This window comes from Ciona robusta, chromosome 7, assembly GCF_009617815.1.
Source record: "Ciona robusta chromosome 7, ASM961781v2".
Classification (NCBI taxonomy): Eukaryota; Metazoa; Chordata; class Ascidiacea; order Phlebobranchia; family Cionidae; genus Ciona; species Ciona robusta.
The window spans coordinates 1,308,288-1,331,154 of NC_143241.1; the positions used below are offsets into that span (position 1 = coordinate 1,308,288).

Below are 22,867 nucleotides of genomic sequence, written 5' to 3' on the forward strand. Positions count from 1 at the left end.
TAGGACTGCCCGTCTAGAATGGCATAGCACAAGATTTCATTGGTAGGCTGTATCGAGCTGCTCAGCCATATCGGAACAATCATGGTATTATCGTAAACAAGTGTTATAAGTGGTTGGATCGTACCTGTACGGTTACAGAAATGTTGGCTAGACCAATCGATATGCATGATATGCATGGGGGTTAAGTGTCTCTTATTGCAAATGGAACACGACACCCGATTTGGACAACTGCTAGACACGTGCGTTTAACTCGAACCACACCCATAACACAAACCTTGCGTTTTTAAGAATTCCCTCCGCTGTCGTCTCGGAATTCTCATGAAGGTCTCGCACTCGTTGATATGATGGCTACTTTTACAAAACCAACAGTTCTTACTTCCAGAAGTTCCGGGTGGCTGTGGTTTGTTGGCGTCCCTAATTCCCGTATTAAATGTCTTAACCGGGCGTGCAGACATACGTCGTTCAAGGCCTATATTTCTTGCAACTCCGGCAAGTTTTCCCTTTCCGACTGTTTATTAAGAAAGTTGGCCAACACTTCAAATGGCGGATAATTTCCCGAATGCTCAGAATTATAGTCTAACACTCTACATCCTCTCCATTTGCCAACAATGAATTGCGGGAGACGTGAGAGAATTTTGGCACTTCTGATAAATATTGCTGCAGCATATTCAATTTTTGTGCGGCACTTGAGGCTCGTGAACCAATGAGCGAGTCAAAGGCGGTTTCCTGCTGCAGCATATTCAATTTTTGTGCGGCACTTGAGGCCCGTGAACCAATGAGCGAGTCAAAGGCGGTTTCCCACGAGGGGAATTTAATGACGCTACCACTGAAAGTTTCGATCTTTACCGGGGGGTAAATTGTAGGTAACCTTATCTGCCATCGGAACTGTCGATGTTACAGAATCCTCCCGCGATTCTTGGCGTATTTGCGTTAAGATTGACCTCGCATTATTTAACGCTTGCGCAACTAGTTCATCAATTTCTGCAGCCATCGCCCTTGTCTGAGCATCCTCGTGCCCTTGAAGAGATATTTGTACTTCGGTTTTATATCTTCTTTTTGCCTCGTACATTGCACACACGGTACCTTTAATGTAGTCCATGTTTTCCGACACCAGCGTAGCTTCATCTACGTCACCCGCGCATCGTTTAACATATTCTCTTGCCTCATACAATCCCGACCTTTTGTGCATTCGTCGAAGCGTAACATTTCGGTCTTCAATTGGCATGGTCGTCTCTTTGGTGGAGTTCTCTTCTGCAATCGGCTCCCCGCCCGAAGCTTCTCCGTCGTACTTCTCCATTCCGCGGTTCCAATTCTTCCTGCGCTTTGCTCACCAATAAGCGCCTCGTGTTCGATTATTTCAGTTACTGTAGCGGCGGCGACCTGCTCCCGGGCCACTCAACGCTCTGCGCTGTACGTAGTCAGTTCACACCCGAACCCTCTTGTTTTAATCGAGTTTATTGGAAGGCCCGCGGTAACTAAATTGAAAGAAATACGGATAAATACATGAACGAACGAGGTACAAAGTCAAACATAAATGCGGACATATACCTGAAATAATTCTACGTAGGGGAGCGCGGACATATACCTGAAATAATTCTACGTAGGGGAGCGATATGTCGAAGCAAATGAGAGCGATAAGTCGTCCAACGACGTCTCTATTAAATGCAATCCGGCCGCACGCAGCAACAACGTAACCTCCGTCGACCAACGGTTGTAATAAAAGAAAGAACTAACGCGAAGCCAACGAAATAAGGTCAAAACACAAACAATATAAACGAAGTATTACGTCACGTGGATAATCTCGAAACAGACTGTACCACAGTCACAGTAATGTTTATTTCTACCAGAACTAGTTCCATCGTATTTCATAATTTACTGGCAACAGCCCATAACGAAATCTACGTAGATTAACAAAAATGTTCAAACATTAGGCCTGCCCATAACGAAATCTACGTAGATTAACAAAAATGTTCAAACATTAGGCCTGCCTACTGTAGTGCCAAACAACAACGCTCCCGGTTCCCAAAACAACAACTACAATGTTGAGGTTTACGTTCCGGCACTCTTTTCAGATTTTATATAAAGTTCAAAAATTTTCCGACTGTAACTACACTATTTATTTTTATTGATTTCATAATTCATTATTACGTAAAAACAATTGATGTAAAATTTGTATGTAAATCATGGCGCCCTCTATAACAGGCCTGGACACCGTCGGCGCCTCTCTCGAAACTGGAGGCGGATGGTTTTGCAGCGCTTGTTCGAATTGTAGACAGTTTTTGTTGATTTTTTTTACGGATGATCGCATTAGATAGTGTTTGCTTAGGATTTTATTAGTTATTACAGTATAAATGTTTTTATTTAATTTACGCGTAATATGTGTTTACAAGTTGACAGAAGCGCTTGCTAGGCTAAATAATTATGTTTAAGTAACAAATGGCCACTGGTGCGAGATTTTATTGGAGTTATGTGTGGTTATGCCTATATTGTTGGTTATATGTTAAGGCACATAAACGTTACAACAAATTTCTCTGAACTACAAGACCTACACAGCATATATTTTAATTTAGGTAGTTTGCTTGCTTGTGGCTTTACCTTTTTGTCCTATAATCCTAATATAAATCTCAAGGAAGGGCCTCCGTACTGCTTTATCAAAAAAAACTTTAGAAATGATGTATTGGGTAGAATAGCAGGACATATTAACACAGTCGAGGCAAAATGCTAATCAAAGTTAAGAATAACTTTTCCCTTATTGAAACTGTTCACTTGCACAAGTCCCATAAATTTGAAATTGTCATATGAGTTTATTTTGGTAATAATCTAATTAAAAATATGTTTACTTTCTACATTTGTACAATAAAAAAAGTGAATAAATTAAAAAGAAATATTATTGATTGCTTTTGTGTTTTGCATATGTTAATGTCAGTTTTAAAACAGGTCACATGTAGCAAAGTGCTTATACCAAAGATATATTGAGAAATCATGGGTAGAAAAGTGTTGTGTGACAGGTTGTAGAAGTGGGTATGATGCAGCTGATAAAACACCAGTTTTTCGTTTACCACGAGATAAACAAGTAAGGTCTATAGATGGCTGCAGGCCATCCCAAGGGATAACATACCAGATACTGTGGTTTGTGAAAGACACTGGCCAGAAGATTATGATAAAGTTTTGTTTTATGGCCGATATCGTCCAGTATTTCCACCTTCTGTGTTTATGTGTGTTCCGAAAAGTTTGATTCCTACCACTTCCAGCATACCAAGACCTACAAAAAAGCCTTGTTAAGCCAGAGAGTTGTTGTGGTTGACGAGCTTAATAAATTTAAGGAACAGAACAAATTACCTGTTGATACAAATGACTTGGTGAAAGGTTTGAACAAATATTCCTTTCCTGTTCCCACAATTTTATTTAAAAGTGATGCTTTTGTCATCATCCAGTCTAAAACATATGTATCAGGTGTACCTTTATTTGCCGTCAAACCTTTAAAGGATTTCCATTATGAAGGTTTTCATCTTGGCATTCGGATTCCAGTTTCATCTTTAGCTGCTAATAAAATTTACACACTGGACAGATGGTCAAGAATAGCAGAAGCGGTTAATTATCTTATCAATGTTGAGGGAAGTCATACAACCAAAGTTCTGTCTGACTACAGAAATTCAATTACAGCAGCTCATTCAGTTGGTAAGCCTGTGTATTCTGTTGAGGCTCTTGTCAGGTCATTTAGTTATTTTTCATCATCAAGAGCAACATATGAAAAATTCAGACAGGATCATAAGCTCCCCAGTACAAAAACACTAACCAGAATGACTTCCAAGATTGACAATACTGATGACTTAACATTCTTAGCTAAAATATGCAAATCATTGGATTCAAGGCAAAGAAATGTGATTATAATGGTGGATGAGATGTGTCAAAGCAGCTCTTTCTTATAATGGAGGGACAGTTTTTGGCAGAGCTCAAAATTCCCCAGATAAATTAGCTCGCACAGTCCTGGGAATAATGTTTTATCCGGCGCCGTGGCGTAGTGGTTAGCGCGCCTGCCTCTAACCCAGAGGTAATGGGTTCAAGGCTCGTCGCTGCTACCATTGTGGGCGTATGTGTCCTTGGGCAAGACACTTAACGGCAATTGCTCCAACCCAGTGGTCACTAATGGGTTGTCCAAATTATCAGCCATACATAAAAATGAAAAAAATCCAAAAAAAATAATCACCCACAAAGTAACATACTTGGTAACTCGTAAGCTGGCGCGAGGTGCACACCCGTGTTATAACGACTGTCGTTTTCCAGCCACGCGAGGATAAAGAAAGTTACATTCATTCATTCATTCATGTTTGGAGGGCCACAGTTTTTGATCAAAATGATTCCAGTGTTAACAGCAGAGTTTCAATATCACCAAATTACCATTCTAATTAAGCAACTTCAAAAATGCCAAATGAATGTTTGCAATTGTATGTGATGGCAATCGCGTAAACCAAGCTTTTTTCAACAAGTTTGAAACGATTCCTGGTAAGCCCTGGATTACTAAGGACAAACAGATGCATCTTTTGTTTGACTACGTTCACTTGTTGAAGTGTATAAGAAATAATTGGCTGACTGAAAAGTGTGGAGAAATCCAGGATTACTAAGGACAAACAGATGCATCTTTTGTTTGACTACGTTCACTTGTTGAAGTGTATAAGAAATAATTGGCTGACTGAAAAGTGTGGAGAAATCCAGTATAAGGATGAGAGAAAGGAGAGGAATGTGTTGCTAGGTGGTCTGATTTGAGGTCACTGTTCAAAGCAGAGGAAGGTTCCTTAGTCACCCAGTCAAAGCTAAATTATGTTTCAGTCTATCCTAGACCCATTGAACGTCAAAATGTTCAAACATGTTTAAGGGTGTTTTGTGATGAAACCATAAGTTTCTGGTTGTGATAATGCAGGCACCATTAATTTTCTTAAAATGTTAGTCAACTTTTGGAATGTTGTCAATGTTAGAAAACATGGTATACACATCAGGTTCAGAGATCCATGAAAAGCGGCTATGAGCTTATGTGATGACAGTAGGTTGAATGAAATGGCAAAGCTTGCAGAGGATGTTAGAAGCATGAGTAGTTGTGGTAGAGGCAGAGTTAAGCAACTGTCGAGTGACACTAATCATACATGTCATGGCTTCATTTCCCTCACAAAAGTTCTTTTACAATCAACACATGACTTTGTTTAGCTTGGACACTTTTCCACTGATCCACTAGAGAAGGCATCTGGAAAGCTTAAGGTTGCGGGGGGACATATTTTATAAACACCCAGCAAGTTCTTGAGAAGCATGCAATTATAAAAGCTAAACTGGCATTGCAGCGGAATGTTGACATATCATCAATTGGGACTCATTCCAGTGGGCACAGTTGCACAATGTCTCCTTCGGACATCGAATTGTTTGACGATTTGCCAGCAAAAGAATCAGCTGTATCATTTGATGAAATTCAAGCTATAGTTTACATTTCAGGATACATTGTTCGTAAAGATAATGACCTAAACCTGGATGATACCTACAACTATTATGAAAAATATGGTTCATATACACATTTAAACAGAAGTGGCCTGCAACTACCAAATGATATGGCTTGCCAATGGGCTATACTTTGTTATGTGATGTTTTCCAAAGTTAAATCCAAAGTATGCAGAAAATTACTCAGCAGTATATTTAAACTTGTGAGTGACTACTATGCTTCAGTGACTACTATGCTTCGTAAACACGAAACGAATTAAGAATAATACACGACAATAACTGCATATGATATCCGATAAGAACCCGGTCAGTACTGTTTATATTTGCATTAAAAGATTGAAGCGGAGATTAAACATTCCATTGAAAATTTGCACATAGGAATTATATAGTAAAGAGGACCATTTCAAATTGTGGAACAGTAATTTTTTTCGTTTTCTTGCAATGAGTTTTTCACTGGTACGTATATCTTTCAGGAGCGTAAAAACCATATTTAAATAGGGTAACTGTTTTTGAATTTTACATCTGTACAATATAAAACGAATACAAAGTAATATGCAGCTTAAGAGGGGTGACGCATCCAGAATACCAAATAATTTGACTTGTTTGTTTAATTCAAGGTTTTTGCGCATATCCAACTTGTGCATTCCTCCCAGAAATCAACTGTTTCGAATTTGTTCAAGATGTTATTTGTTACGCAGGCTCTGAGGTTTAGTTTTATTTGGAATGATCTTAATTTCGGTTCAATAGTTGCTTTATACGCATTTATGTATACATTCTCCCAACAATCATCTTTCAGTAGAAGTTCTCCTAACTCCTGGTTCCAACGGGTTTCATTTTTATTTTGTACGACGATGCGGTTTTTTAGTTTGTTGTATAATATTTTATTAGTTTCGGTGTATTTTAGTATAAAGGCTTCTACTGTTTCGGTAAAGGTACTTTGTTGTTCGAGTGACTCTTCGTGTTTTTTCGTTTCGAGAGATTTTGGAATTGCAAATATCAAGGAGTTAAAAATTAGAAAGTCTTTAGAATTTGACCGCAGGTTATATTTTCGGCAGAGGGCGTTGTACGACTGGTATTCTCCGTTTTCGCTCAGAATGTGCCGATATTCCGGCTTTTATTCAATTGTTTATGAAAAAGGCTTTGCGTTTAAATATTATCTTTTTGTTTAACCATAGCGGTTTGTCAAGATTTGATCCTGGTTTCAGAATTGGAATTAGATACTTACGAAAGTCAGGTAGGGAGTTTCTAATAGCCAAAGGTACCAAGTTTTTTATCATTGCGTTATTTTTCGGTAATTCCGATCGCACGGCCATATATAAATGCGACTTGGGGAATATACTTTGCTCGAGTTGTTTCCACGGTGCTGTATAGTTTTTATTGACTATCTTGTGCAGCCATCGCACGCGTAGCGCTATCGCATAAGTATTGATATCAATCATATCAATGCCGCCTTTTTTATGGACTGATACATTTGCGTCCTGGTTACCCGCTCCCATCGCGAACCCCAAAGAAAGACGAAACATTTCCTGGTTATTTCTTTTATTAGTTTGTTTGGTATATCTATCGGAATGACGGAAAGTTTGTAAGACAGTAACGGGATAACTAGAGTGTAGTGTACAGACTTTGGGAAAAAAAAAGGGGAAAAGGAAAAATAGAGAACTGACTAAAGTACTGTACCGTAGGTGATGTATCACTTATCAGCTGTAGGAAAGCACTCACATAAACCCATACCATACCCAACCTAACAATCCACTCAAATACACAAACCCCCAATCCAGACAAACCAGGCACAATAGACCATAAATACACAACCCCCGAACAAACTGTCACCAGAACTGCCAAGTTAACAAAAGTCAAGTTGAGCTGTATTCCAACGTATAATTACGATCCTCAATGGATTAACAAATGTTCAGCAAGTGTTTCGAAACAATACAGCCACTATACAAACACCTTATTCAAATAGAATAAATTAAGCAATAAGAATTACTACAGTCGCGAATAATAAATGCCGCTACATGGCTAACAAAGCTGCGCAAACTACTATCTAACGGGCCAGAAACAAGAAGGTTAACTGGACATAAACGAGAAGGTTAACTGGACATAAATTACGCATCAACATAGAATTATACAATCAACATAGAAACCATAACATATAATGGAGAAACGATAACGTATAATCGATACCAAATTTAACCGCTACATACTCCCCCCAAATGACACGACTGCCAAGATGTGTCATTTCCAAACAAAAGGCGGTGAAAACAAGGGAGATTAACGAACCTATACACAACACGAATGTCACACAACAATACAATATATACCCACAAACAAATATATAAACAATTCTAAGCGGATTCTAGCAAACAAAGTTTTCGAATGTCTCTTAGATAGACACCATCCTTGCTTCGAACTTGAACTCTTCGAACTACTCCATGCATATCAGGGAGTATTTCTTCAACTACCGCTTTCGGCCAATGCCCTCTGGCTGTTTCGCTTTTCATCAGCACGATATCCCCTACCGCTAAATTTCGCTTGGGCTGCAACCACTTTTGGCGTTGCTGTAGCAGCGGTAAGTACTCTCGTACCCACCTCTGCCAAAACCTTTCCGACAATAGTTGCACCGCCCGCCACGACTCCCGATAACCATCAGCCTCGATGAAGACATCCGATGGGTATGACTGAGCCACACTTCCAGTTAGTAGCATCATTGGGGTCAGGGTAGCTAAGTCCTTCACATCGTCACTTATTGGGGTCAAAGGTCGATGGTTAAGGATAGATTCTACTTCGACCAAAAAAGAATGCAACGAATCATCCGACAGTACACGATCTGCACAGAGAGAACGAAGGATTTTTCTTACTGACCTGATGACCCTCTCCCATATTCCTCCTTGGTGACTCGCGGCTGGTGGATTAAAATGCCACTGTATACCTCTTTGACTGAGATGCAAGTGAATACAACTCTGGTTCCACTTTTGAATACCCTCCTGCAGTATTCTATCAGCACCAACAAAATTTGTCCCGTTATCACTGTATATGTCCTTCGCTGTCGAACCCCGACGATGCAAGAAACGAGACAGAGCATTCAGAAATGCACTGGTCTCCAAGGAGATGTCCACCTCGAGATGCACTGCCCGCGTTGCCATGCAAGTGAAAACGCAAGCATAGCGTTTCACGTGACTACGACCAACCTTGACTAGAAGCGGGCCCATATAATCAACCCCTGTAGCAGTGAAGGGAGCATTCCCTGCAACCACTCTACACTTGGGAAGCGGTGCCATCACCTGTTCTCCCACCTTAGCTTTCCATCGCCTGCATGGCCGACACTCTTTGAGATACCGTCTTACTGCCGAATGTCCATGAACTATCCAGTACATCTCACGAACCAACCCCAAAACGTATTGGGTCCCACAATGACCAACTTTCACATGATAATATTGGATGATCAAGTCTGTAATATGGTGATGACTTGGTAGGATCATAGGATGGCGACTATCCTCCTCCAGTCCCGCCTCTAGCAAGCGGCCACCGACCCTCAAAATGCCATTTACCAATATTGGCTGTAGTCTCTGTAATGAAAGAGAGGGAGATTTAATGCATTTTATAGCCTTATACCTGAGCGCTTTTCTGCATGACGAACGATCTTCCAACCCGTTCACAATCTCAGGGAACATTTCCCATTGCACCAACTTAACCACATCAAAGCCGCTTTGCCGCAACTCATCCACCATCAGAATTCGATCTGTTGCTTGTTGATCGCCCATCAATCTTGTAGTTTTAGGAATATTTCCTCTCAAATATTGTTTGTATCGTGTTAACCATGCTACCGCACGGAGTAGCCGTACCCAAGTGGAGTAATGGCAAATCAACCTCTTCAGACAGACCGGCAATATAGTTCCCACCACAGTATTGACTTTGAAGGTTGGTTTAAATTCAATTTCTTCATCTGGCCTTGACGGAAAGTTCACCAATTGTCTAGGCCATTCATCTTCATTCTTCAGTAGAAACGGAGGACCCTCAAACCAGAGCCTGGCCTTTTCGATCTGATTTGGCATCAACCCACGAGATGCAAGATCCGCAGGGTTGTTCTTCGTGTCAACATACCTCCATTGCTTTGTATGTGACAGATCATTGATAATGGCCAATCTATTGGCCACGAATGTCTGGAACCGTCGCCCAGGATTATTTAGAAACTGCAATACTGAAGTCGAGTCTGTCCAATACACGATTCGGTGCAGCTTACATGTCAACTCACCAGCCACCAACTTACCAAGTTTCACTCCAACAGTAGCTGCCGACAGTTCAAGACGGGGAATAGATACAGTCTTTATAGGAGTAACACGTGATTTACCCATAACCAATGAACAAATGTAACCCCATCCACAACCACTCTCAAATAACATACTGCACCATAACCCACAACACTCGCATCACAAAAACAATGCAATTCCGCACATGACATACCTGGACCCATTTTATACCAACGTGGCACACGTACACTACGCAAGCTTTCCAAACTACCCAACCATTTCAACCACACTTTCTCTAACTCAGTAGGTATGACTGAGTCCCAATCTAACTTTAACTGACATAATTGTTGCAAAAGGTGTTTAACCGGAAGTAAAAATGGTTGAATGAAACCCAAAGGGTCATACAACTGACTCGCCATAGACAAGATGCCTCGGCGAGTAAGAGGCTTCTCTTTCACACATACTTTAACACTAAAATGGTCACTTTCAGCATCCCATACTACTCCCAACACCTTCTCTCCAGGAAGCTTATCTTTGCACAAATCTAATCCATGTAGCACTGGAGCCAGATGACCATCACTCAATTTTTCCAGTACTTCCTTACAGTTACTCATGTATTTCGTCAGCGGGAACCCAGCTGTGGCCAGGGTCCTTTGCAAATCTGAAGCTAACTTCACTGCATCATCTGTAGATGCAACGGAGAGCAAACAGTCATCCATAGGCGTCGATTTTTTAAAGAAATTCATATTTTTTGGGGTGGCAAGACATTTTACAACCGCTGCGAAAAACGCGTTGTCAACAAAGAGAAAACATTCGCCCTTCGCGTGTGTGCGCGCGCACGTGCTTCCAACCAGTATCGTGCTGGAAAGCCCCGTTTTTGTTCGATTTTGTCTAGCGCGATGGAACGAATGCAAGTCCTTAGGTAACGTTTCAAAGAAACAGTTTATTAACAAAAAATGATAAAAACAGAACGAAAAAATAATACAAACACAAAGAACTACAGTCAAATAAATAATTTAAGAACCAAACCGGTTTCGTCGAGTTTGCGTTTTACTAATGAATTCATCAACAATGCTGTTTATGTCCATTGCTTTAGCAGTTTTGGAATGAATATTTAAAATTGCAAGGTTGTTCAGCCTCTGCTGGCTCTGCGTCGAGCGCAAATAAGTTTTGATACGGCGCAGGACGCTGAATGAACGCTCCGCCTCACATGATGTTGTTGGAAGCACAATGTAAGTGGTTAAAGCAGTGTGCATATTCGGCATAATATTTTTCGTCATAGGAGCTTTCAGGAATTGGTCGCGAAGCTCCTTAATTGAGATGTTTAGATTGTCACGACGACATCGTGCAAACCACTGAACTCGCTCTCTCTTTATATCTTCAGTGTCCCAATCACCATAAAAATTTGAAATTTTTTGTATATTGAATTCATTCAAAGAAGAGTCTTCTAACAGGCGTCGCAATAAATCTGCCAGGCCGAGCGACTCCGAATCATATCTTGCAGATATAGCCTGGGCAGCAGATTGTAAAACATTTTTGAACATATGGGCAAAATACTCTTCGATTTCTGTTTCGGTTACGTCCGATTGTCTTCTCGGTCTTCGAGGCAGGGCAGGCAAATCAATCTGCAGTTCTATTGCAGATGCGGCCGTTTCTTTAAAAAATGCTTTAGCGTTTACAGCGGACGATGCATCGGCGTCAAGATTCCCTGCCAATATTGACATTGCATCTTGCATGTCTCCACTGAGCACTTTCCGTCCCTGGCACAATACATGGGTTGATTTTATGGTGCTAAATAATCGCTCCAAAAGCCGCCAAGAGAAATACGTACTATATTTCTCCATGTATTCCAGGTAAGACAGTGCATTTGAACGAATGCTGCTTTTTTGAGTGGTGTCCTCGCTAGTTTCATGGAGAAATTCCAATATGCTTTTGTAGTTTGTTAGTGCTGCCTGAAGACTACTCAATCTTAATACCCAACGTGTAGGACAAATTGGCCGAATTGTAGGAGAACCAACATTTGACGAGCCAGCAATTATGTTATTAAATTTGTTAAGTCGTTTGGGTGAATCTTTAATAAAATGTACAATGCAATTTAAAGAAGACATTGACCGTTTTACGATCAGGTCTCTTTCGCAGGCATCTTGGCATACGAGATTTAATTGGTGGCCCGTGCAATGCATATATAATGCTTTAGAATTCACGCTAGATATTCGATTCTGTAGCCCTTTAACTTTTCCCGCCATATTCGAACCACCATCGTATCCTTGCCCACGAATTTGTGACATTTTTAAACCATAACGTATTAGGACGTCCTTTACCAGCTGAAATAGAGTAGCACCGTCACAGTTGCTTGATTCATAGAAGCCAGTAAAAACCTCGTTGCTTTGTAGATCTTTATCACAGTACCTGATGCAAAAACTAACTTGGTTGGACCGAGAAATATCAGACGTTTCATCGATGATAACGGAGTACAGTACACTTGAACAAAGCGACTTCGATTCTATTTTGATTGTTTTGAGCAACTGACGTAACACAGCGTGGCCAAGCATTGATACGATTTCGTTTTGGACATCTGGAGACATAAATTTTGTCGTGGAGCATTTAAGAAAATAATCTTGAATGGTTGAATTATATTTTCCAAGCAAATACAAAAGTGACCAGAGATTGCCGGTTTCTTTCTCATCCCCATGACCACGTAATGCCTGACCCGTTACCCCTTGATGTCGGACAGCGTCGAATATTGCTGTAAGTGCGAGACGATTATTTTTATACTTTTCATCTAAATTCGTATTCACTAACGCAGCCGTAGACGATTCTTCAATGACAATCTATAAATAAAAATAACAATATTCAGTGATTGGAATGAAGAAGAAAATCGACCAAAAGTTTTACCTTAAGCGAGGAGGATGCATTTATGTGGGCTTTTGAATTTGTGTGCTTCAGGATACACTGCCTGCCCTTTTTAAAATCACGCCAACCGTTTGACGTCAACACCCATGGACTCGATGCCAATGCCTCAATGCTTCTCGGGTCCAGACGGTTGCTGGCAATAGCCCAAACACACGTAGAACAACAACAGCTTTGGTCTTCATTAAGATGTAAAAACGAGAATTCCTCAAACCAATGACGTTGCGCACTTCTTCCAGACCCATCTTTTGGCATGAGTTGAGGTAATACTTGTTTTTCGGGCAAGCACAAGTCGGACGGTCTTGAGGCACATCGATGCTGGCTAGTGATCTCCGTCACGTGCGATAGAGGCACCGGTGCCGACGAAGCCAACTCAGTTGCACTTACTTGACTTACACTACCTTCACTACATTTTCTTTTTTTCGCCGGAGAGAAAAAAGCTTCCATACTCGGCTGACTCATAGTTAGTTTTCACGAACGCGGTTATCAATAGTTCGCGATAAATCAGTTTATTACAGATAAATATTTTATTGTAGTATAGTTTTCATATATACTTTTACTATAAACAAAGCCCCATTGTTGCGTGTTTAATATACTTTATGAAAGCATGCGTATGGCGCATGCCAGTTAAGGTTCAAAGTCCAAATCCAACGAAACAATAGGCTGTATTTCGTCATAATGCCATTTTTAATGTTGCAAAACCATACGGTGAGACGTTTTTGATCGTAACGAACGTTTACTTCGAACGAAATTAATCGCGTAAATGCGACGACGCCAATACAGCGTTAGGTTTTCTGCCATCCTAGGCATTCAAACTGGGGTGGCATGCCACACCTGCCACCCCGGAAATCGACGCGTATGCAGTCATCCACATAGAAATTGTTACGGATAGCATTCACAGTACCTCAGTCCTGGCAACTTTCTCATTATCTTCTGCAACCTGGCGCAAGGCAAACCCAGCACAACTAGGAGAAGAGGTTGCCCCAAAAACATGAACCCGCATTCTATAGTCTTCTGGATCCCTACTTAAATCCCCCTTCGGCCACCATAATAGGCGTAGTGCATCTCGATCCTCCGGATTTACGAGTACTTGATAAAACATAGACTTTATATCAGCTGAAAGTGCGACCTTTCCTTCACAGAAGCGCATGAGCACCCCCACTAAGCGGTTCGTTTGATCAGGACCTTGTAACAAATTATCATTTAAACAAGTCCCATGAAATCGAGCAGCACAGTCAAATACCACACGAAACTTTGGACCAGTACAATGGTGAGGCACATACCATATCCGAGATCCCGAAACCCTATCTGCCTGGTTTACTTTCTCAATGTGGCCGCACTGAATGGACTCCTCCATTTTCCCTGCATACCTCGTTAACAAGTCCGGGTCACTGTTCAATTTTCGTTTTAGGTATCCCAAACGCTTTTCTGCCAAACACCTATTGTACGGCAAAGCAATAGAGTCAGATTTCCAGGGCAATCCCATTTCATACCTCCCATCAGTCTTCCGAATGGAACGTTTCATCATGCTCAGTGCCCTGTTGTCCTCAACTGAATTTGCTAAGCCAAGTGAATGTTGTTCTCCTTCAAAGTCCCGATCAAACATTTTTACCATACGGTCGTGCAGTTCCAGATTGTCCATTTTAACGAAATTTACACAAGACTGCTTCCGCTTGTTACCACCACGCATGTCTTTCCCAACCAAACTCCATCCTAATCTTGTTCTCACTCCAACAAGTTCATTCCAAGTGTTACCCTTCCGTGAATCTATAATCTCATGAGCCTCTTGTGCATTTGCACCAATAAGGAGGCCTATTTTCCCATTTAAAATTTCGTGGAAGCACAATCCTCGAAGATGTTGGTAGTTTTCAACATCTCTCCGCCTTGGTATACTAGACTGAACATTTGGTAGCTTAGGTACCCCGAGTACTTCATCCAGTCGAATCACATCAGTTTCTTTACAACCACTAACATTGAGGGAAACTTTAGAACAAAGATAAGTAGACATTCCATTGAAGCAGTCGACAGAGACCGGCATTTTCGCACCTCTCAGGTTAAGCTTATTAAGCAGATCCATCGAACACAGACATACATCCGCGCCTTCATCAAGGAACGCATAGGTCTCCACACACCTGCTCCGATCGCTACCCCACACTCTTACCGGCAGAACCTTAACCCGCACAGAAGTCCCAGTGTCCTCTTGCACAATCACATTCGTTGCCACTTGTTTGACCATATCCCCTCCAGAAGAATGATGAGCCATCATCTGTGGGTGGTAACCATGGAATAATATATTATGGTACCGTTTACACTTCCAACAAGGAGGTAGTCTGCAAAATTCCACGCGATGACCTTTGCACAAACAATTAAAACACAGATTATTCCTAATGGCAAACTCGCGACGTTGAGGCATGGATTTTCTTCTAAAATTCTCACACTGTCGAATACTGTGAGCCCCATTGCAACAATAACAGTTTCTTGTAACCGGACTCACCGGTAAGCGGCCAACACTGGGCTGATTCCTCTCCTCATCAATATGCGTATTTTCCATGGCTTTGGTTGCATAAAAGGCTTTTCTTCTCACAGGTTCCTTACTGATTGTTCTTCCTGAGTGTGATGACATTAATTCCCCAAACTGACTATTTAAAATATTCAGTTGCCTCCTCAGAACCCTTTCTATCATAACAAAGGAGGCTTTACCATCATCTTCTTCCACTGCCATCCTACATAAACGTTCCTGAAGGTTGGTTGGTAACCTTCGAAAGATACCGTTAGTAATTTCCTGTGAATTCAGTTCGAGGTCACATCCTTGTCCTCGCATAACTGATGCATAGGTAGCCATAGAGTTTAACAATCTTCCTAAGCCGTCCTTAGTGTTCTTTACTGTTGGGCCTTCCAGCAATTGTCGCTTATGATGCCTAATTTGTAGATGACGCTGACCGAATCGCTCCTGTAATATCTTCAAGGCGCATCGTAAACCATCCACGGGAGACCCCATCAAACTGCACGGCCTTATCGCCTCACCGGCACCACCAATGCACATATCTTGTAGGTAGTGCAGTTGCGTCATGGGATCATCCACACGCTTCAGTACAATATCCTCAAACGACCGGATAAAACTAAAATAATTAACTGGGTCACCTGCAAACCGAGGTAATTCTCTCTTCGGCAAAGTCGCCTCCTGTCGCAATGCCATGGATAAGTTCTTCAGCACCCCCAACACACCACCATCCACATTCTCATTGGTTCTAGTCCGAACATTCCCAGAAACTTCCGAGTCTTGATCTGAAGTGTGAATAGCTCCCGCTGGATCAAAGGAGACAGACCTTGGAGCAGGTCTCTGCTGCCTCAATTGATAATCTGAAGTTGTCGCTGAGGGAATATCCCTAGCCATTGGTCCAACTAACTTTCGGCCCATTCCATCAAGTCTCAACGTACCCCCTGACACGAACCCTCCAGGACCTCCCTCTTCTCTGTCCAACTCATCCGCACTGCAGCCTTCACCGTCCAAAGCAATCCTTTCCAATTGAAGATGATATTCTTCTTCAAGTTGTGACCTTCTCCTGTCCAACGCTGCAATCTCCAATGCTGCTCTCTTCTTTAAATTTTCTTCCTTAAGCGCCAGCTCCCGTCTTCTCTTACTCCGTGCACCACTTGATATTTGTGACAAGGTCCTAGACCCTTCTTTCCTAGATCCATTAGGGCCCGGGGAAGACACTTCACTGCTATCATCGACCACAGCAACTTCTCCTGCCATTGAATCACATAAAGCCATGTAGCCACCAAATGCCTGAGACACGGCATTGACCCCTCTCAACAGCTCACCGTGAGTTTGGTTTGCAGCGTCGACCTTTTCACTAGGCCCCTCCAATTCAGCAAGATGGTCGCACAGGGACTTACTTATTTTCATTGCCTCTTCAGAAGCAGTATCATAGTCAAGCTTCATTGCTCTTGCTAGTGGAAGTCGGGCAGGATCCTTCATGTATTCCCTCAATTGAATTTCTATACTGCTAAGGTTTCGAGCCTTAGCCCGAAGATCCCGAGCCAACACATCCACTGCTCGACTCAATGAAGAGGAATCCTGGGGACTTTGATCTTTCAATATACTCCTCTCCGCCATACTAATATCAGAGAGATACAGATCCAACAAATACAAAAAAAAAATTCCCCCAACCACCTACTACTATACTATCTAGGGTAAAGCCCTAGAAACAAGACCTTACTATACTATAACCCACAAACTACAAACGCTTACTAGCTAAAAAATGAAACCGACAAAATTGTGGGGTAAAGACCCACCCAAAAAAGGGACAAGAGTGCCTATAACACTGCCTATAAATCCTACAAATCAACAGGGCTTGTTTCGAAAAATGTAGTGTACAGACTTTGGGAAAAAAAAAGGGGAAAAGGAAAAATAGAGAACTGACTAAAGTACTGTACCGTAGGTGATGTATCACTTATCAGCTGTAGGAAAGCACTCACATAAACCCATACCATACCCAACCTAACAATCCACTCAAATACACAAACCCCCAATCCAGACAAACCAGGCACAATAGACCATAAATACACAACCCCCGAACAAACTGTCACCAGAACTGCCAAGTTAACAAAAGTCAAGTTGAGCTGTATTCCAACGTATAATTACGATCCTCAATGGATTAACAAATGTTCAGCAAGTGTTTCGAAACAATACAGCCACTATACAAACACCTTATTCAAATAGAATAAATTAAGCAATAAGAATTACTACAGTCGCGAATAATAAATGCCGCTACATGGCTAACAAAGCTGCGCAAACTACTATCTAACGGGCCAGAAACAAGAAGGTTAACTGGACATAAATTACGCATCAACATAGAATTATACAATCAACATAGAAACCATAACATATAATGGAGAAACGATAACGTATAATCGATACCAAATTTAACCGCTACATAGAGATTTAATCACTGTTACTCGAGTTGTTTCCACGGTGCTGTATAGTTTTTATTGACTATCTTGTGCAGCCATCGCACGCGTAGCGCTATCGCATAAGTATTGATATCAATCATATCAATGCCGCCTTTTTTTATGGACTGATACATTTGCGTCCTGGTTACCCGCTCCCATCGCGAACCCCAAAGAAAGACGAAACATTTCCTGGTTATTTCTTTTATTAGTTTGTTTGGTAACTCTATCGGAATGACGGAAAGTTTGTAAGACAGTAACGGGATAACTAGAGATTTAATCACTGTTACTTTTCCCAACATGGTCAGGGACCCTAGACGACCAAAGGTTTAAAGTGCTTGTTATTTTTGCGGTCAGTGGTTGGAAGTTCATTTCTAGCATGCGTGGTTCATTTAGGTCTATTGGTATATTTATTCCGAGATATTTAAAACTTGTTTGTGTCCAATTCAGCCCTAATGCGTTTGTATCATTATCGGTTTGTGGTCCTAAGCGGCACGCGATCGTCTTCGATTTGTTTATCATGCAGCCGGAAGCCTTACCGAATCTCTCCAGTTCGGCTAACAACGCTGATATGCTTGAATGTGTATCGTCTATAAAACACATTGTATCATCTGCGAGTAGCGAGACTTTATACATTTTGTTCTCAACTTCGTAGCCGCCGATTTCAGTATTTTGTCTAATTGCTGTAGCCAGAAGTTCAATACAAAGAACGAAGAGGGTCGGAGATAAAGGGTCGCCCGCCCTGTCTTACTCCTCGTTTTATGTTTAAATATCGACAGCAACCAGAGCTCCCTTTTTTTGCCGAGTTCGTGCGTGATCCATTATGTCAACAAGTAGTCTTATATTGTCTCCAATATACCGACCCTTGATGAAGCCACTCTGGTCTGGACTTATTAGCGAGGGCAAATATGTCTTAATTTTCTCGTTAATGTTGAAAGCCATTAAGCAGCGTGATCGGGCGAAGATTATTTGGGTGAATTGGTTCTTCCGTTGATTTTGGGATCAGTGTTATCACTCCTTTCCGTTGTGTATCACTCAGGGTTCCTTTCACCATTGCGTATTTTACGTTGTTCGCAAACGTGTTGCATATATCTGACCAAAAAGTTCTATAGAATTCACTCGGCAGACCATCTAAGCCCGGCGCTTTATTATTTTTTATTTGGCACAGAGCTCTGAACAGCTCGTTCTCTGAGAGTTCGGTTTCAATACTGTAAGATTCGTCCGTGGTCAGTTTAGGGACATTTGTGTTAATAACATAGTGGTCTAGGTCGGTATCCACAATAGCATCTCCCCGGTAAAGGCGCTCGTAAAACGTTCTGAGGTCAGTCAATATGGCATTTTGTTCATATATTATTTGGTTTCCCGATTGAAGTTTGTTGTTTATAGCTCGTTTCTCCCCGTTTCTTTTTTCCAGATTTAGGAAGAAGCGCGTGCACTTCTCACCCTCTTCTACCCATTTTGCACGACTCCGGATTGCCGCCGCATGTGTACGTTTTTCATATAGTTTTTCGAGCTCTTGCTGTAGCGGTTTAATTTCGTTAAGGACCGATTCGTTTGGAGGGTCTGTGTTAAGCCGTAGGTGTAGTGTATTTATGCGGTCTGATAATATCCCTTTCCCTCTCTTTAACGTTGGCGCGTTTTTTTGATGCGTATCGTATAGTTAGTCCACGTACCACACACTTTAGGCAGTCCCATATTGTATGAGGGTTGATTCCGCAATTTTCATTATATTTTAAATATTCCGAGATGCCCTGTCGAATCGTTTTCACGTATTCACTGTCGTTTAGCAGAGACACGTTTAACTTCCAATAACCTTTACCGCGAGGAACCGACTGCAGGTTAATATTCATTGTTACCAAACTATGGTCTGATTTTATACTGGGAGAAATCGAACAATTCAGGATTTTGAAACCAGGAAGAAATCTAATCGACTACCGCTTGGGGGGTTGGTTTGTATTCGCGTATATTTCTTGGTTCGGTCATGTTTAACTCTAAATACATCCACGTATTCGTTATCTTCCATTAGCTTAATTACTTCTCTACGCGCTCGTACGTTTGGATGTTTATTTGCCCCGAGTCTATCTAATTCTTCCGAAAGGATGACGTTATAGTCTCCCCCCATTATGACCTCGTTGCCGTTGAACTGGGTCAGTTCTTCACCTAGTTTACTGTAGAAGTTCGGGTCGTCTTCATTGGGGCCATACACGTTAACCAGTGTAACCCTCGTGTTTACTAGCGTAGCGTCTATCATGGCCTAGGCCCTAGGAATACACCGAAACTGCTCAGAAATAAGAGGCCTATTGACGCGAATAATGCCCATTATAATACCATTGTTACGTCACGGTTTAATGAATGGATTTTGCTGTTTGGCTGTAGTTTTTGCATCAAATAACAGTTTATTTACCATTCCCGGTTAAATTACCTTATTTTTCGGGTTTATTTTATCAACATCTTATATTTTTTATAAATGTTTAAGCACGAATGAACAGATAGGAGTTACTTTTAACCACGTGCGGCATACAAGTAAGTTTTACCGACAGTTTAGTTTGGCTCAGTCGCTGAGTGAAAATAGTATTTGGCTTAAAACAGAAGTTTTTTAAGACAGCCTATATATATCTAGCAAAAGAACACCGCAGTAACAACAAGTAAGTTAATTGATATGTCCGTTGCGGCCTTTTAAAACCGGTCCTTAAAAACAATATAGGATATTGGATAAACACAAGCATTCTTTTGTCTCAAGGTGCTTATGCCTTGATCTGTCCTGCTGCTCATAACCCATTTTCTACTCGAGGTTTTTTTTGTTAAAGCAGGACAGAGGCTCTTTCTCGAGGTCCAAAAATGGGTCATACAGCACATCATAAATTAAGACTATAATACAAACAAGCTCACGATAGCCTCCCTTCGTACTTAAGTGTTGTGTCTAACTTTAGACCTTTGTCGCTGTTTAAATTTACTAGTGTTCCTTCCTGACAGAATTATTTAGACATGTCTGTTTGTTGTTAAAGAATATATTGATGATGTTACTGATTGAAGATCTTCTTGCCACTTCTTCATGATCATAACATGCAAAGATGGTACCCTTATCCAAATATTTTTATCCAACTACGGAACACCTATTGACCATGATGCTTAAATAGCTTGCTTAATAATTCTGGTGGCTTAGAATGTAATCTAAATAAAATTATAAAGGTGTGCTGCATTATAAAACTTGCCAAATGCCTCCCTACTAAATTAAATATAATCAAAACATAGGTTTTCTGTGTTGGTAAACTGAATCTGATTGCTCGTCTCTCTTTATGCTTAATAATCTGATATTTAATAAACTTTTTGCGCTGCTTTATATGTCTGGTATGATTTTAACTAAACAAGAAAGTATCCCGGCGACACGTTCTGTGATAAACTGTAAGTTAAAACAACCTAGAACTGGTATTAAACCTACCAACAACTGCAAACTGCATTCAAAATGAAGGAAATCCATTCATAAAATCGTGACGTAACATGTATTATAATGGGCATTATTCGCGTCAATAGGCCTCTTATTTTCTGAGCAGTTTCGGTGTATTCCTAGGCAGTGTATTGAGTAGGCCATGCGTCTATCAACATGAACCGACCGGAATTGTCAGTTTTAACCCCGTGAAATAACGTATTTGCAGCTTTTGGCGAACATTACGCTTACCCCTCTACTTTGGGTGGTTCCGTGGCTGCTGAGGGTTTGCCCACCCCATTCCATTTCCCACAATTTATCGGACTTATGACTACCGTGAGCTTCTTGAAGGAATATTATTTGGCCTTTTTTTATCTTTTAAAAATTTAAATAAGCATCTCCGCTCCGCTTGTTGGTAAATAAGCATCTCCGCTTGTCCGGAGGCCGTTTAAATTAAAAGTACATTGTATGACGCCATAATAAAAGTGATGTAAATAAATATAAGCCAAATAGTGTTAACATATTTTTTCATCCATGTTCAAATTTACCTTATGTTGCATCCCGCACTCGCAGTTGTAAGGGGTTTTGTATTATATTATACAGTCTTAAAAACTCTTTGTTCCTTTTTGCAGGACCAACAGTAGATTTTATTGCTGCATTCATATGTCAGCCCTTCCTTTTTGCATGAAATACACGATACTGGGAAACCTTCCAAGCACATACTCATACTTTTTGGGTCCGGTTCTCCCTCTAGTTCCAGTGGGCTTCTAACGGCGCGTTTGCCTGCTTGAGTAAGGATTTCCATATTTTCATTTTCTATTCTGACTTCGTTTACGTTCTTGTAGGATGTGCATTTTTGAGAGCTTATCAATTTTGTATTTTTAACAGGCGTGGATGTCATACTACCTTGGGCAATGTGTTGCAGCTCCTCGGTGTGTTTCGGCGTTTTGTTGATCTCGGCGTTTGCTTTAGGCACTCCAGACGCTGCCAGCAAGTGCGGATAGTCTTTTGTTTTAGTATGGCAATTCGCTTGCTTGTGACCTACTTCACCACAGTATTTGCAGGTTATATCTTGCCCTTTATAGGTGACATAAAGCTCTTCTCCTTTGATCCACAAATAGCTGGGGATTGGAGTTTTTTCCAGATCCTCGTTTTTCATAATCGCTGCTCGGCGACCAGTCAATAGACCGTCTTTGTCTATTCTTCCGATGATTTTGATTTCCTGCCCGTACTTCGTTAGTTCTTCTTTTATGTCTTCATGGCTCATCGGTATTGGGACCCACGACAGGTTAACCAGCGTTGTTTCACTTTGATATAAGTGAGCTGCTTTAAAGGCATCGTTTTTACAGAGTTTTTCCTGTAAATATTGGGCCTGTTCTCTAGTTTTACACGTAATGTCAATAAGGTTTCCTTTTCTTTCTGCTATTCCCAATATTGAGGATAGCGGGACATTTTCTTTCTTAATTATATTAACAATGATTTCTCGCTTTAGATGTTCCTTTGTTCGTATCCACAAACAGTTCGGCCTTGCTGACAGATGGCTGGGTTTTATATTTTTTTGCAGTACGCGTGAATATAATTGTTTCTGCGACATGGCTGAAGGCACTCTGAGCTTCTTCCACCACGCCGACAAAAAGGGAATGATTTTCGTACAAGCGCTGCAAAACCACCCGCCTCCAGTTTCGAGAGAGGCGCCGACGGTGTCCAGGCCTGTTATAGAGGGCGCCATGATGTAAATGCATTAAACTGTGACACGGCAGAACATTGGGATTGGCCAGTGTGATTGTGTTCAAGCGTTTATATGTATAAGCACATTGGTATTATAATAGGCATTGTTCGCGTCAATGTGCCT

At 41.2% G+C, this 22,867-nt stretch overlaps 3 protein-coding genes, 1 long non-coding RNA gene and 2 pseudogenes across 4 annotated transcripts in view; 2 read left to right on the plus strand and 4 right to left on the minus strand.

The window, feature by feature from the left end:
• LOC149733329 (uncharacterized) overlaps positions 1-7,447 on the minus strand; it is an 80,418-nt gene extending 72,971 nt beyond the window's left edge. Inside the window, exon 1 of the long non-coding RNA XR_016385313.1 lies at positions 7,432-7,447. This is a non-coding gene — a long non-coding RNA (uncharacterized LOC149733329). The remainder of the gene's footprint in view (positions 1-7,431) is intronic.
• On the plus strand, positions 2,670-4,280 carry LOC149733333 (uncharacterized; annotated as a pseudogene).
• LOC149733334 (uncharacterized) lies at positions 4,633-5,889 on the plus strand (annotated as a pseudogene).
• Positions 7,448-7,826: 379 nt separating the features above from the next.
• Positions 7,827-10,474, minus strand: LOC149733335 (uncharacterized). Its single transcript, XM_089881245.1, has 2 exons — positions 9,884-10,474; positions 7,827-9,803 (listed from the first exon to the last, which is right to left on the minus strand). The coding sequence occupies exons 1-2, from the start codon at positions 10,472-10,474 to the stop codon at positions 7,827-7,829; spliced, it is 2,568 nt and encodes an 855-aa protein (XP_089737371.1).
• Positions 10,475-10,744: 270 nt separating this feature from the next.
• On the minus strand, positions 10,745-13,503 carry LOC149733336 (zinc finger MYM-type protein 1-like). The gene is made up of 2 exons (XM_089881116.1): positions 12,624-13,503; positions 10,745-12,559 (listed from the first exon to the last, which is right to left on the minus strand). The coding sequence occupies exons 1-2, from the start codon at positions 13,098-13,100 to the stop codon at positions 10,745-10,747; spliced, it is 2,292 nt and encodes a 763-aa protein (XP_089737242.1). The 5' UTR covers positions 13,101-13,503.
• Positions 13,504-20,743: 7,240 nt separating this feature from the next.
• Positions 20,744-22,748, minus strand: LOC149733337 (uncharacterized). The gene has a single exon (XM_089881117.1). It carries the CDS (start codon positions 22,742-22,744, stop codon positions 21,611-21,613), a length of 1,134 nt encoding a protein of 377 aa, XP_089737243.1. The 5' UTR covers positions 22,745-22,748; the 3' UTR covers positions 20,744-21,610.
• Positions 22,749-22,867: the final 119 nt, after the last annotated feature.

Bases quoted from the DNA above. Each gene is read 5' to 3' on its own strand.
- LOC149733335 (XM_089881245.1), bottom strand. From the start codon at position 10,474: ATGAATTTCTTTAAAAAATCGACGCCTATGGATGACTGTTTGCTCTCC. The intron at 9,804-9,883 runs GTATGTTATTTG...ACTCCTATAAAG, and splicing joins GTGTTGTGGGTTATGGTGCA to ACTGTATCTATTCCCCGTCT.
- LOC149733336 (XM_089881116.1), bottom strand. From the start codon at position 13,100: ATGAGTCAGCCGAGTATGGAAGCTTTTTTCTCTCCGGCGAAAAAAAGA. The intron at 12,560-12,623 runs GTAAAACTTTTG...TTTTATTTATAG, and splicing joins ATGCATCCTCCTCGCTTAAG to ATTGTCATTGAAGAATCGTC.
- LOC149733337 (XM_089881117.1), bottom strand. From the start codon at position 22,744: ATGGCGCCCTCTATAACAGGCCTGGACACCGTCGGCGCCTCTCTCGAA.